General features: G+C 43.0%; 1 protein-coding gene across 4 annotated transcripts in view; it reads right to left on the minus strand.

Annotated features, from left to right (window-relative positions):
* Positions 1-17,051, minus strand: part of DCC (DCC netrin 1 receptor) — a 618,393-nt gene that overhangs the window by 21,264 nt on the left and 580,078 nt on the right. For all 4 annotated transcript variants that reach the window (XM_072860253.1, XM_072860252.1, XM_072860251.1 and 1 more), the window contains 3 exons: positions 12,470-12,696; positions 9,843-9,959; positions 5,432-5,587 (listed from right to left, as the gene is read on the minus strand). In XM_072860253.1, coding sequence (XP_072716354.1) covers positions 5,432-5,587; positions 9,843-9,959; positions 12,470-12,696 — 500 coding nt within the window. The remainder of the gene's footprint in view (positions 1-5,431; positions 5,588-9,842; positions 9,960-12,469; positions 12,697-17,051) is intronic.

Below are 17,051 nucleotides of genomic sequence, written 5' to 3' on the forward strand. Positions count from 1 at the left end.
CCCCTGCCTAGCAGCCAGATATTTGCCTTCATACACCTCAACAGCAGCGCCCAAGAATTCTGATTATTTCTACTAATCCAATTTTTACCTTAGTTTTTTCACAGAAAGTACACTCCCAATTGACCTTTAAGACGAAGCAGATAATACGCTGCGTTCCAGTTGTGATCTTTTGCTCTTGAATTTAGTAACATATTTTGCCAGAGTAAAGAAAATATTATGCTATACATGAAGATCTGTTCTAAAGCCCAGTAAAACCAATTAGGGGCTCTCATTGCTTTGGAGAAGCCTCGGATAAAGCCCTACTTGCATTCATGTTATGTGTGAGGAACACTGAGAATGAGCTCGCTTTGAACTTCAACAGCCATGGACGCCGCTCACCAAGCAGAAGAATAAATATCTGATACAAAGTCTTTTGATCTTCCCTTTGCTTTTGCATAGCTGTTGGTTGGTACAATGCTGTTGAGCAGTTTAATGAATTGAGGTCTCCGAACATATTTTTACTTTGTATATCTTCTGTTAAGAAGTAACACTGGAACTATTTCCACTTGGATTTGTAGCTATTGGCTCTGCCGCAGTCTGAGGTAATGAAAAATGAACAGGGATTGAACACAAAAGGTAAGAGCAATTCAAAGTATGTGATGGTAGATGGGGACTTAAAATGACGGAACTTTATTCCGTTTTGCTAATGACTTTCTGTGTATTTTTGAACATATACAGGTTATAAATATCATGTGACCAAGACTATATACCTGTATAATGCTGACAAACCAGGGCCTCATTCCTTTTGGGATCTCTGGATGCTACTGTAGCACAAGCAGTAATATTTTTTTTGTATGTTTACTGTCAGGTTACTACCTTTGTGTAATTTTACGTACACCCCAAAGAATACTTGTGAGAAATACTTTTTAAAAATTGCTAACCTAAACCTGAATCATGGGAACATGGCAGAAGCATTTTTAAATCATATGGGGTTAAATCCAAAGAACTGCATACTGAAAAAAATAAATTGCTTTGCTGATGATTCTGTTTGTAGAGGAAAACACAGAAAGTGAGGTGCTAAACAGGACCTTACCCACAACTCCATTACAGCACTCATCCCACTTCTCTGAGCTGTGGCATCCCCTGCTGAAACCAAACTGGACCGTTGAAGAAAAAATGACCGTTTCCACTAAGACCAGAATGCAGCTACTGTGGAAGAAGGGATTTAAGCTTCCCAGCTGGATGGGCTCACAGTCCAAAAGCCAGCTCCAAGGGGAAACGTGCTCAGGAAATATTTGCTTCAGCGCATCTCACTTTAACAGATTAAGGTAGGTAAAGTTATCTCCGTTCCATAATACTTTTCCATGGCTACCTCAAGCGATTAATATAATTGTTTTATTGTTCGGGTTTACACAATTTTCAATCTTTCTTTTTAATACTAGAAAATAACATATCTTTATTTTAAAAAAAACATATTTCTTGAACATCTCCGACTTTTCATCATGTGGCTTATTAGGGCAATACGCTGATGAATGGCTCCCTCTAAAAAATGGTGCTTTTCGACCAGTTGTAGTCTTTAGGGTTAGCCCGAAGAAAAGTACTCTGCCTCCTGTCAAAGTGCGATCAGGATTGGACCAGAATACAGTCTGCTTCTGCTGCCCAGTGTGTGGGTGAGGATGGGGCCACCCCAATACCTCCCAAGGGGGAGATAGTTTCCTCCAGCTCTCTTCTTTCCCTACTGGAGACCGTGACGGCTCAGCATCTCCAATAGCTGTGGCGGAGGAAAAAAAAGAACTTCTTCCTTCCGTAACACGTGGCAAACTAGGCACGTCACCATCTTCTCCTACCTGTCTTGATAAAATTGTAAGCAGCGGGTGCGACGGAGCTCTGGAGGAGCCTGGAGGAGAAGGCAAACCGTGGGAAGGATTGCTGACCAGACAACAGTCACTTTATTATGGCTCAGAGATGTTTTGTGTCTGGAAAAAAATGATATTTAGCAATTGTATTTTATGGCTGGTAGCGTCATCGGCAGTAATCAAACAGGCAAGACAGCTTATTAGTCACACTCTGGCTGGGGCCTGACTCTCCTTTCCATTTGCTTTAGTTTCCTCTTCAATAGAACACTTGTCCTAAAGATAAGTTGCAGCACTCGAATCTTCAGGTCAATGGAAAAGGCCTTCAGAAACAGAGGAAGGTGTTCGAGCATTGTCTGTACGGCAGGATGCAGAGCAACACCCTTGCTAATGGCATGGCATATGATTTATTCAGGGATTGCTACATCTTGATCAATAGGGTGCTCGGTCACGCAGTACCGCAGGTAGGCTGCGTCTCGGAGGAATCATTGCCGGGTATTTCTTTTTCAGACACAGCTGCAATTGGTCAAGCGTCAAGTGAATTTTTTCACTGAGGGGTAACACACACGAAAAAAGCTTTAGGTATCGTCACTATAGCCTCTTTAACTGCTAGTTGCTCTCAACCGCGTGATCGTATTAAGAAAACGGCCAAAAAATAAACAAACTCAAAGTGTTAGAGAGATTTTGTTGATCTAGCCCCATTCTCTGCTGCGGTGAGGTGGTCAGCGAGGCAGCGGGAGGTGAACCACGAACGAAGCAGCTGCTTTTCAGTCGGCCGTGCTGGAGATTGACCGCTCTTCCAGTTGGGCTGACGTGGCCAGCGCTGGCATTCGGCCGCAACAGCACCGGTGCTGAGAAAAGCTTCAGGCATCATATTGGAAATACACTTTTATATCCCTTCATCCCTCCTCGAACTGAAAAGTAACGAACGCTGCCATTATCTAAACCTAGTGAACCGCTTGGCTGGTTGTGACAGTGTCAAATGTCACTCGAAAACAAATGCTATTTCCACGTTCTTCTCCGTGCCTTCGCTTCGTTGCCGTGGTGGTGAAAACGTAAGGCACAGCGAAGGAAGAGAATATTTCATTTGGAGGTATTTTGTGTGATCTGGGAGCTTTGGAAGGCAACGGCCTTTGCTGGAGAGCACAAAAGCAAGGGCTATAACAGGTTGTCATTGCACATTGTAATGGGCTTAGATAATTTTCGAAATACCACAGAGTCTTGATTACCCAGACCTCAATAATCTGAAACTAGCCGTTATCCAAGCAAGGTTACATCCACTGCTTTTGAATTATTTAATGGGAAATTGCCTAAATGATCTGAAATCGCCACTGCTTGAGCTTTTTCAAGGCCCATCAGGTCTTCTGAATAATTAAAGCTATTTTGTATTCAAGCTTCTGGCAGAAAACTTTTGTGTATTAGCAATTGTCTGTTCAACTTTCAAGCACGCTGCACTTGAAAGACTTGGGCAAACCCAACAGGCTTTCAAAGACATTCCTCTTTTTGAAAATCTCATCTCCAGTCTTCTACACATGCAAATCTGGTGGCCGGACCAGGCAGAAGCTGGATGCACCAGGGATGTGTGATTTTGGGGGTTGTGCCTAACCGATCCCTCAGCGATCACGTCCCAGCCAGCACTCTGTACAGTATTTACCACCTGAGCTGCCTGCATCTCTGAGGCATCAGCAGAACGAGGGAAACCTCCCTCACCTTCACAGCTGGACTTTGGATCTGCGGACTGAAGATGCTCAGGTCCTTTACGAGCCAATCGAGACGACGACGGCTGAGCAAACAATTCAGTCTTCAAATTTTTCTTCTTCCATCTCCATGATCAGGCAGGGGGTAGTTAATTTTTTTTTTTTTCCCCCCCAACATTTAATGCATGCCAAGCAAGAAACTGAATCTACTTTGTGCATTGCATTTGTGGTAGATTTGGTATTAATTTAAGCAGCAGATCAAAACCTGATGATGCCAGCGAGGCCCTCCAGAGGAAATTGCCATCTAGCTTTGAAAGGACCTCAGCAACCACACCGAAGAGAGGGGGAACGGCATTAGGGTGATGCCTAGGACACCTGAACCCACCTTTTACCTACAATCCCCCACTGGATTTCAATCACCCATCCCCAAAGACCTGTCTGAGCTGCCTGAAAGCAACAATCAAATAGGAGGAAAAAATCAGTCATTTCAAGATGAGCTCCCCGTGGACCAGCAGCACAGACTCTCTGTGACGTGAAAAAAATATGTGTACCAGATTGACATTAATCTGTCAATAATTCAGACTTGAGATGCAGTAGAGTTAAGGGAGAATTATAAGAAAATATGAGCCCTCGAACTATAATTAATATGCCGGAGCACGCTCGTTAGGCTTGAACAAAGAAGAGATGGCTGCCGGTGGGGAAGAAGCTTAAAGTAAGTTGTGAGGGTGAGGCTGGGGGCTCGCGTTGCGTGCGCGCACTGTCCCTGCACCGTGATAAGGTGAAGGCTGGTTATGGGAACACACAAACCACGACTCTATTCCTGCAGAGGAGCAAGTATGAATATTGAGCTCACTCGAGAGAAGAGACGAGTGAGGTGAGACAGGATAGCGGTATTCAAATGTATACAAGGATCTGCACAAGGAAGAAAATAAACTGCTCTCTATGCCTGCTATAATCGAAACAAGAAACAATTGGCTTACATTTTAGCAAGTTAAGATATTAAAGAAAATGCTTCTAGCAGTGAGGGCAGGTAAGCCTGGGAAGACGCTGTGTGGAGAGGTCGCGTAAGTGCTATCATGGACGATTTTAATGAGCGATGATACTGGATTCTGCCTTGGGATGAAGAAGCCCATGGCTTATCTAGCACCTTTCACACATGACTTATAAACGATGCTGTAAACTTTAAGATAGCCATTACAATCACTTCGAGCTCCGACTACATTAATTACACAGAGTGGCAAATTGGGCTACCTGCCCGAGGTCACGCAAGGCAGTAGCATTAGTGCCATCAAAGAGATCGCTAAAACCTTATCAAATTTATCTGGTTTATGCTCCTTCCACTTCAGTAAGCAAAGGCGCACTATGGAGTATATTTAAAAATATACTACGTAAAAATATCTTAACATTTTAGCAAGTTAAGATATTAAAGAAAATGTTTCTAGCAGTGAGGGCAGGTAAGCCTGGGAAGACGCTGTGTGGAGAGGTCGCGTAAGTGCTATCACAGATGATTTTAATGAGCGATGATACTGGATTCTGCCTTGGGATGAAGAAGAGCTCTTGAAGCCTGCATTTTTCTGGGAATATCCTTATGAATAAAGCAAAGGAAATTAAAGTACAGTGAAATGACTGACAGACCTGCAGAAAAGACAGGATTGGAGTAGAGATGCAGCGACTCTTAACTTTTGAGGTGGTCAGCACAGGTTGGAAATTGCAACTGGAGCTGCTGCTGGAGAAGAGGCAGCCCATGGCCGGTTGCTGTTACCCAGACCGGACTTATCCTCGCTCCTAAACAGCAGGGCAGCATGATTTGCGTTGGCTAGAGCTTATACACCCCAACGATAGAAAGCAACCGATTTCCAAGCACTTTAATAGCAAAGAGCAGAAGAAAAGCACTGTACTGACTTCTTCCTGCTCCAAAGGTCCTGTCCACAGAGAGGGTCGGGAACGGCACCGGCCGAAGGGTGAACTGTGGGTGCGGGTATCCACAGGTCGGGGACGGCAGGATCCCGGGGTACTGGGCACTTTCGAGTGTCGGCACCGGAATGGCACTGACCACAGCTAAAAGGAAAGAAGGAGAGAGAGATTAAATGAGCGCTTTCGGAAAATTAAAAAAAATTTTTAAAAAGTCCTTCGAGGGTCAGTAGGGAATCAGAAACAACCACGTTTCCAAAACAAAGTACCCAAATGCTTGGTATAAAACATGCCTCTGCCCACAGAAGCCACCTCTGTATACAGAAATGTGCCTCTTTGGTATACATTGCATAATTGCAAGTGCAGTCTGCAATTCCGTATCTGTAAAATTAAATAGCTTTTTGTCTGTGTTCCTGCTAGTCAGCCACATTTTGGGGGGTGCTTTATATCCCTTGACAAAGAAGTGAGAAGGAATGGATCAGGCAATTTAAGGCTTTATTTCAGTTGTCTAAGCGCAGGTCCCTGGTGCTATTTCTGATGCCTTAGGAGAGCCTGCTGCCCTCAGCCGCTGCTCTGGAGGAGTGTGGGCTCCTGCAACTCTTCCGTCACGGCTGCCAGCTTCACACCAATGTCCCTGACACCCTCGGATGTCTCCAGCCGCACAGGACCCCCGTGGTTACCCATCAGCTGAGGCTGTCTGGGCATCCTTCCCCACTCAGCAATGTCCAAACCTGTAAGGAAGGGGGGTGAGATGTGCCAGCAAACCAGTAGCTAAAAGTCTGAAGTTGAAGTTGAAGTTGAGTTCTTGAGTTCAATTTAAGGGAAACGCTTTGATTTGAAAACGGGGATCACCGCGTGATGAATTCAGGCTTTCCTGTGAGTTATCTCCTTTATTTTCAAGTCAATGCTTGAAGAGTGGGTGATAATAATGCCATACAAATCATAAATTTCTTTGTAGCTTTTAGGAAAAAAACTTGGAAGCGCTCATTCAAGTTTTGCCCAGCTAAACAATGAGCAGAGATTTTTGGCTCATTGATGATAAGGTTTGGCTTATCTAGCACCTTTCACACATGACTTATAAACGATGCTGTAAACTTTAAGAGAGTCATTACAATCACTTCGAGCTCCGACTACATTCATTACACAGAGTGGCAAATTGGGCTACCTGCCCAAGGTCACACAAGAAGCCCTGACGGTGCCAAGGCTTTACGAGGGTATTTTTAAGCACACGGCTTTCAGCGAGACAACACTGCACTTCCAGAGGTAACGGGCAAGTGCGGAGATGAAGAAAACTCATGAAGAAATGCTCATCTGGGTGATTGGAGCTTCAGAGTTGCCTGGGTTCAATTCACCCACTCTTAGAAGAGAATTTCTACTACTCAGACATTTCATTTTGTCTCTGTAAGACATTTTTATTGACAATATTTATAACGTTGCTGCTACAGTGAAAAATATCACTCTTTATTGAACCCTATTACAGAACAACTTGTTTTTCAAAGTCCATTCCTTCATTTGTTTTTAGGGTGTAGATACCTAGCACTTTCATTTTTAAAATAAGACAGGATTACTATTCATTGCGGTACTCTATTGTAGAGAAGCTGGAGAAAAGGTACCATCAAACATTTTCAATAAATCTTCGCAATTTCAAGCAGATATGACAACAAATCTGGTCTGTCATAGCCTGTCAGCAATTGAATTTGCACTTAATACTGATATACTAAGACACTGAAAACAGAAATTCCCTGACCAAATCATGGAGCTCCCTAACCACTGGTCTACATTTAAAATGCACTGTATCATGTAAAGAAAGCAGCACCCAAGAACAGCTTACAGAAATGACAAAGTAGGACATTTCGAATTGTATTCCAGCACCCCAGAGGCTGCCAAAGCCACTGAGTCGACATGTTCATATTTCCCTGAAAAAAAGAATTGTTGTGATTTTCTGCCTTTTTAGAGAGGGGGATAAACAGAAAAAAAACCTCCCCCAAAACAGCAGAAATCTCTCTCCAAACCGATTTACTCTGTGAGCATTTTATTTTCCTCTTCCGTAAGTAAAGATCACAAACAGAAAACAGGAGAATGACAGGTACAATACTTGAATGCGATACCCTGAAAAGAGTTTCTCAATGATTTTTCTCTGTAAATACTCCTCTCCATACAACAGCCTTGGTATTTGTGACTGCCTGCATTTCAGTAGCATTAGTGCCATCAAAGATATCACTAAAACCTTATCAAATTTGTCTGGTTTATGCTCCTTCCACTTCAGCAAGCAAAGGCGCATTATGGAGTATATTTGTTCTCAAAGACTGCAAATACTGATTACCGAGATGAGCGTGAATACTTCCAGATGTGGTATTTGACAACAGTATGCAGTTTTTACTTCCGAATTACGATGTTGCTTCTTCAATCTATTTAATCGCTCGCTGCTGACAATTTCTTTCAGTATCAGGCAAATGGAGAGAAATTAATTAAAGCATCTAATCTGACAAAGCCTCAATTCTATTTTCGGGGGAAAGAGACATATTAAGCATAACTCAGCCTGCACAAATGCACAAATAAGACTTTTCTAAAGCTGAGCTTAATTATTTGCAAACAATCATGATATGTTGTCGCTGTAGATTAGGTTTATACCGTTGAAAACATAAATAAATAGAAAAGAGGACATCATTTGTCAAAATGCGCCATTTGACTGAAAAAACGAAATATGTTTAAGAGCACTGTTATCTAGAAAAAGCTGTAGAACAATGTTGACTTGACTTGTACTTAACTACCGCTGCTATTGACCCATTGTAATTACAATTGATTTGGGTCTGATTTTGCTTACACCCCTCCAAGTCTATCCATTTTCTTGGACTGCTGCCCTCCTTCGACCCAGGCCAACCCAGGAGGAATCCCACTAAAAAAAAAGGGCAAATTGCTTGACTGCGAGATTAGTGTGGTTACACGATGGGAATATTTCCCAGGACACGGCCAAGTGGTGTAAGAGCTTCCTCCGCCTCAACCCAGAGGTCTTTCTTCCAGATGATAAAGAGGGTGGAGGCTGAAATGTGGTGATATGTCCAGCCCAAGGTGTGAAGAACTGGAATCCGATCTCTCCCTGGGCACCTGTGGTTTATCCTCCTAAAGGCTGGGTACTGAGGCTGAGCACCCATAATGAACACAAATCAAGGGAACCAATACTAGCTCCTCCTAAGTAATTTACTGACCAAAGCCATGGTGGGTTATTCCCTCTCCTCTCCTTCATTCAGTTCCTTCTATTTTTTTTTTTTTTTAATATATCATTTGTGATGTGCCCTTCCACAAACCTACAAATAGGCAGTTACATTTAACCATCAGAGCTAGAAAGAAATTTTATAACGAAACGGATTTCTGTCAGCTTATGTTCATTTTCTTAACTCAGACTATTTACACAGACGTGCTAATCCCTATAGATTTTTGATCGGATTATTTTGTGAGGTCAAAGATAGAACTTTTAGCTAAAAGCTGAGAGCTACCAGGAGATTGATCACAGGGCTGCTCAGAGGAAAGGTGGAGACCCAAAGCCTCATCCTCCACCAGGAACTTGATCAGGGCCAAACGCTCTCTCCGGTGCCTGCGGGCTCTCACTGATCCCTTTCCTTTGCTCAGATGTGAAACAAGGTCACTTCAGAAATTTTAATAAGTTCTGCAAGACGGGAGAACCCATCTAATGCTCTCCAGCCTTCCTGCCTTTCTTGTGTACTTTGCTGCTTTGAAAAAGATTCACTTCATCTCTGAAAGTTGTTCAATGATAAATGCTCTGTGGCCGCTAAAATTTAACACCTATTAAAAAGACCTTTTCTCCTCATTTACTTGGCTTTATAAGAGAGCTGCTCCGTATTAAAAAAGCATTTAGTGGAGTGGCCAACTCCTACAGACAAAAGAAAATATAGCGGAAACTGCAATAATGTCCAGCTGATTATAATTATTGATGATGATGATGATTATGATAATAATAATAATAATAAAAAAAAGTATCATCACAATTTACATCTGTGTATTGCAAAGCCTTCTGCTCTGGCAGCTTGAACTCTCACCCCTGTTTTTAAAGTTTTATACTAGGGAGACAGAGGGATTTATCCATCACTATCCACCTGGTAAAAATAGAAACGATGACTCTTTAGGCTTAGCCTGGGCCGAGTCTAGCGGAAGTATGATTTCTGAATTCTCTCCCTAGTTTTTCCACTGATGCGTTGTGAAGCCCTGGCAAGCTTCCAGGCCTTCTTTTTTTTTTTTTTTTTGTAGATGAAGAAAACATCGCTAACGCTATTTAACTTTACGAGGCATAACTAGATCGTATCTGAAAGATCGAATGAGACCTTCAGATGGGTGAGCACAGCTTGTGGGGTGCGGAAGGGGGCTGGGGGAAGGTCTTGGTACTCACGAGGGTTGGTCGGTTGAGAATCCATGGGGATCATGAGCTTGGCACGGGTGGCTCTGCGGGCAGCAAGGGAGCGCTCTAACGTGGACATGCTGCTTCCAACATCTTCTGTCTCAGGACCTAGAGAAAAACAACCCAATAGCTCAGTTGGAAACGCTGTAAATGAATGTTCCTCTTCACCCTGTATCTAGCAGAAAGATCAATACGGTTTTTCTAGAATTCAGTTATTTTAACCGATCATTAAATAGCATCACCTGCAAAGAGCTGCACAGACTATTTTGGCTGCCTTTTCTGAATAAAATTATTGTTTGCATTTGCCTGTAAGAGAATTACGATATCACGTCCCCTTTTGCTTTGTCTCTGAAATTATCATGAAAACCCTGTTCACTTCATAAAAATATGACATTTTTCTTGTAACTTCCCTGTTATAAACTCATTTTAAAATTCAAGTATCAAGACCAGCAAAAGGCTGCATAAATTCAGGTACCTACAGAACCTGGCAGGCAAGAATTGGTCTTTGAAATACACCTGAAGGATGAAAACGACCTTCCATGTGAGATGCCACGAAGTCCTATGTCCTGATTGTCCAGCCTACAGACCCGGTGGCTCTTCCAGCGGTGGCTCTTCCAGCCTGTATATTCACGGTGGCTCTTCCAGCCTGTATATCTTGTTTTTTCTACAGAACCCATGTGCCTGGATCTTCCCCTTATTTGGTCCTGGATCACAACTACCACATGTAGATCAGAGAGCTGAGACACGCTGCCTAATGTCCAATCCAATTCAAAACTGCCCCAGCAGCTACATAAATTAGATATTCTGTTTAGGTATTGAAATATGGATGCTCTAATTTAGTCACATTCGTGTAGGATATTTGAAGTATTGAAAAATTCTAGAGAATACACTTGTCAGAAAGAAAGCGTGCTTGGAACTGGATGTTCGGTGGAGTAATTTGCAAGGAAATAAAAGCTGTATTTCTCTCTTCATATCTTGTCTCACATGAACCTTATATTTATGTTACTTTTGCTGTTTTAATAAACCACGGATGAAGTCAGTTTAATACTGTCAGATGGTTACGCTTAACACCCACTCAGAATATTCATCTCTGATGTACCCAAGCAAACACATATTCCTTAAAAAAGAAAAACAGATTTGCATGAAAAGACTATTTGTTTTTTTTCCAAATCACTCTTCTCTGAATTGCAGGACTGAAATGCCATGTCTTCTATCGATGGCCATTCAAAGACCAAATTGCTAGTGAAAAGCCAGGGACAGTATTACTGAACTGTGTATTACAGAACGGGAAGAAACATAAAGGCATTTATTTATGGTCCAAGGCGTTGACCCGTAAAATATCTAGCCCAGCCTTTGTCATTGACTTGCTCATACGCTGTGATGACTTCCTACCATGCACTCGATTGCAAGCCTACTGCAATCAATGAAGCTCTCACATTGATCTTTCTGGGCCCTGGATCAGCTTTCCTGATCATCAGCAATATCTGTTTAGGCAAAGGGAATCTTCTGGTCATGTTTTCCCACTGTCTAATATAACGAGGGCCTTTGCGTTAAAAGCAACAGAAATCATTGTGACAATGATCGTCTAAATAGTGAACGATCAACCCAAAACGCAATGTCAGAAAAAGAAAATTAGATCCCTTTAGGAATGTGAAAACTGTTCCTTTTTAACTTTTCTTTCCTTGGAAGAACAGGAGCTACGGAAAAGGGATAAAAAACATCAGAGGCATCTGAAGAAGTCACCTTCATTATTTACAGCCCCAACTGATATTCTGGAATTAGTTCACTCCGTCACCCACAAGCAATGTGTTCACGATGAATTCAAGACAAATATGTTCATGTTTTCAAGTTCCGTGCTGTGTTTCACCCTCCGACCCCCTCTGTAGACACCACCTGCCTCTCCCAAGACTTTCTATTATTATGGTGGAAAAAATGTTATCAGCCCAAGTGAAAGCTGTGATGCGCTGGTTAAAAAAAGGAGGAGGAAACTTCTCTGAAACCACATTTTTCTTACAGAATTTCTTTATATCTCTAAGTTTTCTCAGGTTCCCTGGACCAAATTCTGCTCCTGGTGATGCTGCTGACCTTCTTCCTGATCATGTTCTCCCTTTGCTCCATTTTTCATTTCTTTTTTTTCCCCACTTACTTCTCCACGCCCCCTTCTTTCCTCTCTGTTTTTCTTAGCACGGGATGCAACCTTAATAACATTTGACTTCCAGTTGCATTCCTGAACCTAAAAAGTTAGAATGGTGTAAAAATAAAAACGATGGGTTTTCCCCTAGTCTGAAACCTAGGCAAAAATAATTTAGGAACATCTCTCCCGGCACCTGTAGTAGCAGAGCTGTCAATTCTTCCAACCTCCTCCTGGATCTTGCCAGGTTAGCCCTCTGGGCTAAGGTCACTAACCAGCAATATCAAATTAATTTAAATAAAATTGATATGCTGGTGATGGAGAAAAAAAAAAAATGGGAGTACATGGAATGGGGTTGGACTAGATGGCCTTCAAGGTCCCTTCCAACCCCAACCATTCTATGATTCTATGATTCGAATTTCCCCAAATCTACAGAGCAAGTGACAGCCAGCCAATTCCCGTCTCTCCTGCCCTCGGAGCCCCTCACCGGGCTGCGGGGTGCTCTTGCTGCCCAGCTGTGTTTCCGACTGGCTGTGGCTGACGGGGGTGATATCCTGGCAGCTCTGCATCGGCGAGTCCCTTCCTACGGGGTCTGAGCCCGTTGGCTTCTCGATGTTCTTCATTTCCATCTCCTCGTGGTGTATCCACAGATCCGGGGGTCTCAGGTCCTTCTGGCTGCCCTTCCTTTTACCAGCGCTGTGGGTTGCACGTTTCCTGCAGCAAAGAAAGGTCAGGTAAGATCGTTTTTTCCTCTCTGTAAGACCAAAGGAGTGCTGTCTACTCATCGGTGTCTCTCTAAGGAACCCCCCTGGTTGTGTCCTTCAAAGGACAGCAGTTATCTTGGTGTGGTCCTAGGCTTCCTGGAGTTTGCTCCAGGGGATGGGCCTGGGGCTCAGCAGGGCGGGTCATTTTTTGCACCCCCTGATGTAGAAATTGGGGGAAACGACTCTTTCTGGAACAGAAGGGCAGTGGCCAGCTTCATCTTGGGAAGAGCAGCACTTGTGGAGCGCCTGCACCTAAAACCAGCGCCTGACAACTGCTGAGCTCATTTCTGCCAAGTTATGTGCATCTTATACCTTCCATAACTGCATGCAGCAGATGTTACATTTCTTTAAATATACACTAAAGCAGTATTTTTATTACAGAAAAGCTCAGAAATCCAGAGCAACATCAACTCTCCTCTTTTTATGCATAGGTATTACAATACGCTCTCGTGTCAGCGGGCCACCTCCTCCGGGGAGCACTCGCCAAAGAAAACCTTGATTTCCAGGGGTACCGAGTACTCTCAGCTACTCGTTACTCCCGGCATATGCTCACCCCAAAACACAGCTACGCACCTCCTGAAGGGAAGGCTCTCAAATCCACGGAACGCAATGCAAAACCACTCACTGGCGTCCCTAGGACTCACACCGCGTGCGTCGTTTGAGTACGTGTGCTCAGACAACCGCCCTCCCAACCACACGCGGCAGGCAATATTGCGGAAGGTGGCAGGGGATTATTTTTACCAGAAAAAAATTTTAAAAAGGAAATTTTAAACTTTAAGAACTCCAATTGTTGGAGTCAATTTCGGTTCTTTTCGAAATTTTCTCAGCCTGGTCTAGAAAGCAAGAGATGTGTGTCACAACTATGTGCATCACCAAGTATTTTGCTTTCAAGAGAAGGAACAAACACATCCTATAATTTAAAATGTCACCGACGGCACAGCCCTGTCTCAGCCCCAGGAGCTGATGGCAATGACATTTTACTTCAGCAGAAATATCCCAGTCCTCAAACTGCCACCCTTAAAGGCAGAAATTGCTTTGGGTCCTTTGACTGGCTGGTACCCCAAAAGCTCTTCAAGGCTCAAAAGATTAATTTTTAAATGTGATCTGGAAAGTTAGTGGTGGAGGCGAGGCCGGGGACGTTCAGAGATTTTTGTTTATAGCCTGCAAGAAATGAGAGTGTTGGCCTCCGGTCATAATTACTTCCTACATTTAGCCTGTTATTTGCTAATTGCCAAAACTTAATAATTTAAAATGACAGTATTTCAAAGAACAGGAATAAAGAACGTGGAATACAGTTCTTTGATACCTTCTCGCACAGACCCTAGTACCATCCTGATTAACACCTACGAGAATAATTACGAGCACTTTCATTCAATCCTTAATGCATGACCCGCCTGAAGTTAAAAAGTAAAGTTCTTCTTTCCGTCTCATTCCAAAAACAGACCACAATTTTGCTTCTAAACGAGGAATTACTTTCTTCACTTCGGGATACAGCGGCTTTTTTGTCACTTGCAATTGAAAATAATTCATTTCTCCAGGCTTGAGCTAGGCAAGAGAAATTTCAGCCCCGAAGTAATTTTATACACAACTGTAAATAGGGGGTTATAATGAAGGTGTCATTCCAACCGTAACTACAAAACCGCTACAGCAATGATAGCATTTAAAAATATATGCAATGATGTCGCTTGGTTTGCATTGTTTTTTCTCACAAATTATTGATGTTCTGACAGCCCGTGAGTAGCAAATTGAATCAGAGCCAGGAGTGCATACGAAAAGGTCATCAATAACAAATGAAAAGAAATCCTCCCCTGGAATGTTTTGTTTATGCAATGCAGGAGTTGAGGTTCGGCTTCTGAAAATGCATCTACTCTCAATTTCAGGGAGAGGCAGGATCTTTGCTGCACCAGACAAGCACATTACATCTATAGAAGGCAGTCATAACAGCTTCAACAGCGGCTTCAAACCTCAGCTGCAGCAATGGAAACTGATGCTTTGGAAGTTCGCGTTGAGATTTACAGTGGGATTCAAATTTAGTCCATTACCCATTTTATAACTGGAGCAGGGATTGGGAAGACAAGGAGTTTGAAATTGAAAAATTGATCTCAGATGGCAGCGTTTCTGTTGTTCAATTATTTTACAACATCAAATGCATCCAGCTTGCATACCATAACAGTATCTCTTTTTTTCCGAAGGATGGATATAAAAAGAGTTCAGCTCTGCCCTTAAAATATACATTATGGTCATGCAATCTTGAATAACGATAGCAGAACTTAAGCTGTATTTTCAAAACAAATAAACTCTCGGGAGAGGAAACTCTTTCTCATTGTCTATTTCTATAGTTTCCAGCACAACACCGCCTGGGCACTGACTCCAGCCATTATACAGCACACCCACATAGCTCCTAACAATATACACATGCGATATAGAATCATTTTTCAAATACTCCAGAGCGAGATTACTCTTCATTGCCTTCATTTTACAGTTACATTACCCCAGAGAAAACAGTTAAGGTTCTAACAACTCAGCCTAGTTTATTTTTTTAACAACTGAAGATGCCTCCATCTGAAGATCTCCGAAATAAACTGCTCTCCTGGGCAAAACACGTTTTTGCTTGTAAAAGAAACATGGGTCACCCCCAGTCCTGGTCCGATCAGATGTCTCTTCCCATGGAGCAGGGACAGTTTCGGAGGCAGGACGCCGAAGCAACGGCCCCGTAAGACGTAACCACCTCCCACACGAACCCTGAGCCTCCTGCACTGCTGTTTGCAAAGCACTTTGAAGATGCTCAACAATAAATGCGAACATTACTTCACCTTAATTATCCTTCCGATGCATGAGTTAATATTTTAGATTTTCTGCTCTTTTAACCTGGCAAAAAAAATGCGCACTTGGCCTTTTGGGCTGTATGAAAGGCAATTCAACTGGTATAGAGGTCTTGTACAAAACGATTCTTTCTCCAGAAAACCTCCCCCAGTATTTACAGATGAAAAATTATTTCATTTTGCCCTCTTTATTTCCTGCCAGCCATCCCAAAAAGCTGAAACACCAGTACCCATCTCTCCTGTCATCTGGCTTCATGGTCCTCTCTCCCGCGGTAAGATCCAGCCTCGAGCCAACGTGCAAGAGATGGGGCAGAGGCCACGGCTAATGAGCAACTCGGCGTGGAGGAAGCACAGAAACCACGAGTATCTCCAGGGAGCACAGCAGTGACATACGGAGGCTCTTTAGTGGCTGCCAACTCATTCCCCGTTAGTTTGAGGTTGATGACGCTTTGGTTAATGCCTCCCCCGAGCCTTCCCAAATGGATACTGACACATCCCTGTTACTTATATAGGACTTAAACTAGTCTTAGCTTATTTTTTTGCAGCCTCTTTTTACACCGCTCCCCCGCACTAATTGGTTGGGCGCTTGTTCAAGACCATGCTTCATTTTTAATGGTTTAAACAGGCACTATTTACCTACCAGGCTCGGACTAGGTGTCCACCCTCGCCTTTTCTCCTGTGGTAGTCATAACCTCGTGCTACCAGTCCACAGCCTAATTATTCTGGCATGTTACAGATTTTTGTTATACCTTGAAGCCTTAAAAAATTCCCGAAAGAAGCAGGTCCTGCACTTCGGGTGTACGCTGTACAAAGTGATATTTTCCCTTATTTTAAGATTCAAGTGGGATTCATCTTCTCTAAGCTTAAGCTTTGACCTGACCTGCCTGGACCAGGAGCGCATTGAAGGCTGGAGCTGATGGGTGGCCCCATCGTCCATCCTCCATGGCACCACATCAGCAGACGCTGCCAGCACAGGGCAGCGAGCATCTCGTCCCGCGGAAGACATAATTACGGTGAGGTTATGAATCTCAATTACTGCAGGAGCCATACGTTCCCCTTATGCACAACTGGGTAAGTTATTTTACCTGAACCTTTGCGCACATTTTTCTCCCTTATTTTTTACTGGCGTCAAATTGTCACGGGGTTTGTACGGCTGATATTTCATTCTACCCTAGATGGCAGAGACATAAAATACCTACTAAGCCACCTAGGTCAGTACCAGGTTGTTCTGTATAATATGCTTTATTGTGCTTTGTTCAGCCAAGTTTTAATTAACTTAAGATATATGACTTTCCTCCACTGAAGGCTTACAGGAGATTATTCCATCACCTGCAAGTTTTTGCTCTGGGGAAGGACACATGCATTATCCACTGAAACTTGGCCTTTACCCTTCCTGCAGTCCTTTTGTTCAGTAGTTCAACGGTGATTTTAAACTAAGAACCAGCTGCCAATAAAAGCCTGAATCTAAACTCTTCGTATCACA

Source organism: Ciconia boyciana, chromosome 4 (genome assembly GCF_034638445.1).
Source record: "Ciconia boyciana chromosome 4, ASM3463844v1, whole genome shotgun sequence".
NCBI classification, from domain to species: domain Eukaryota; kingdom Metazoa; phylum Chordata; class Aves; order Ciconiiformes; family Ciconiidae; genus Ciconia; species Ciconia boyciana.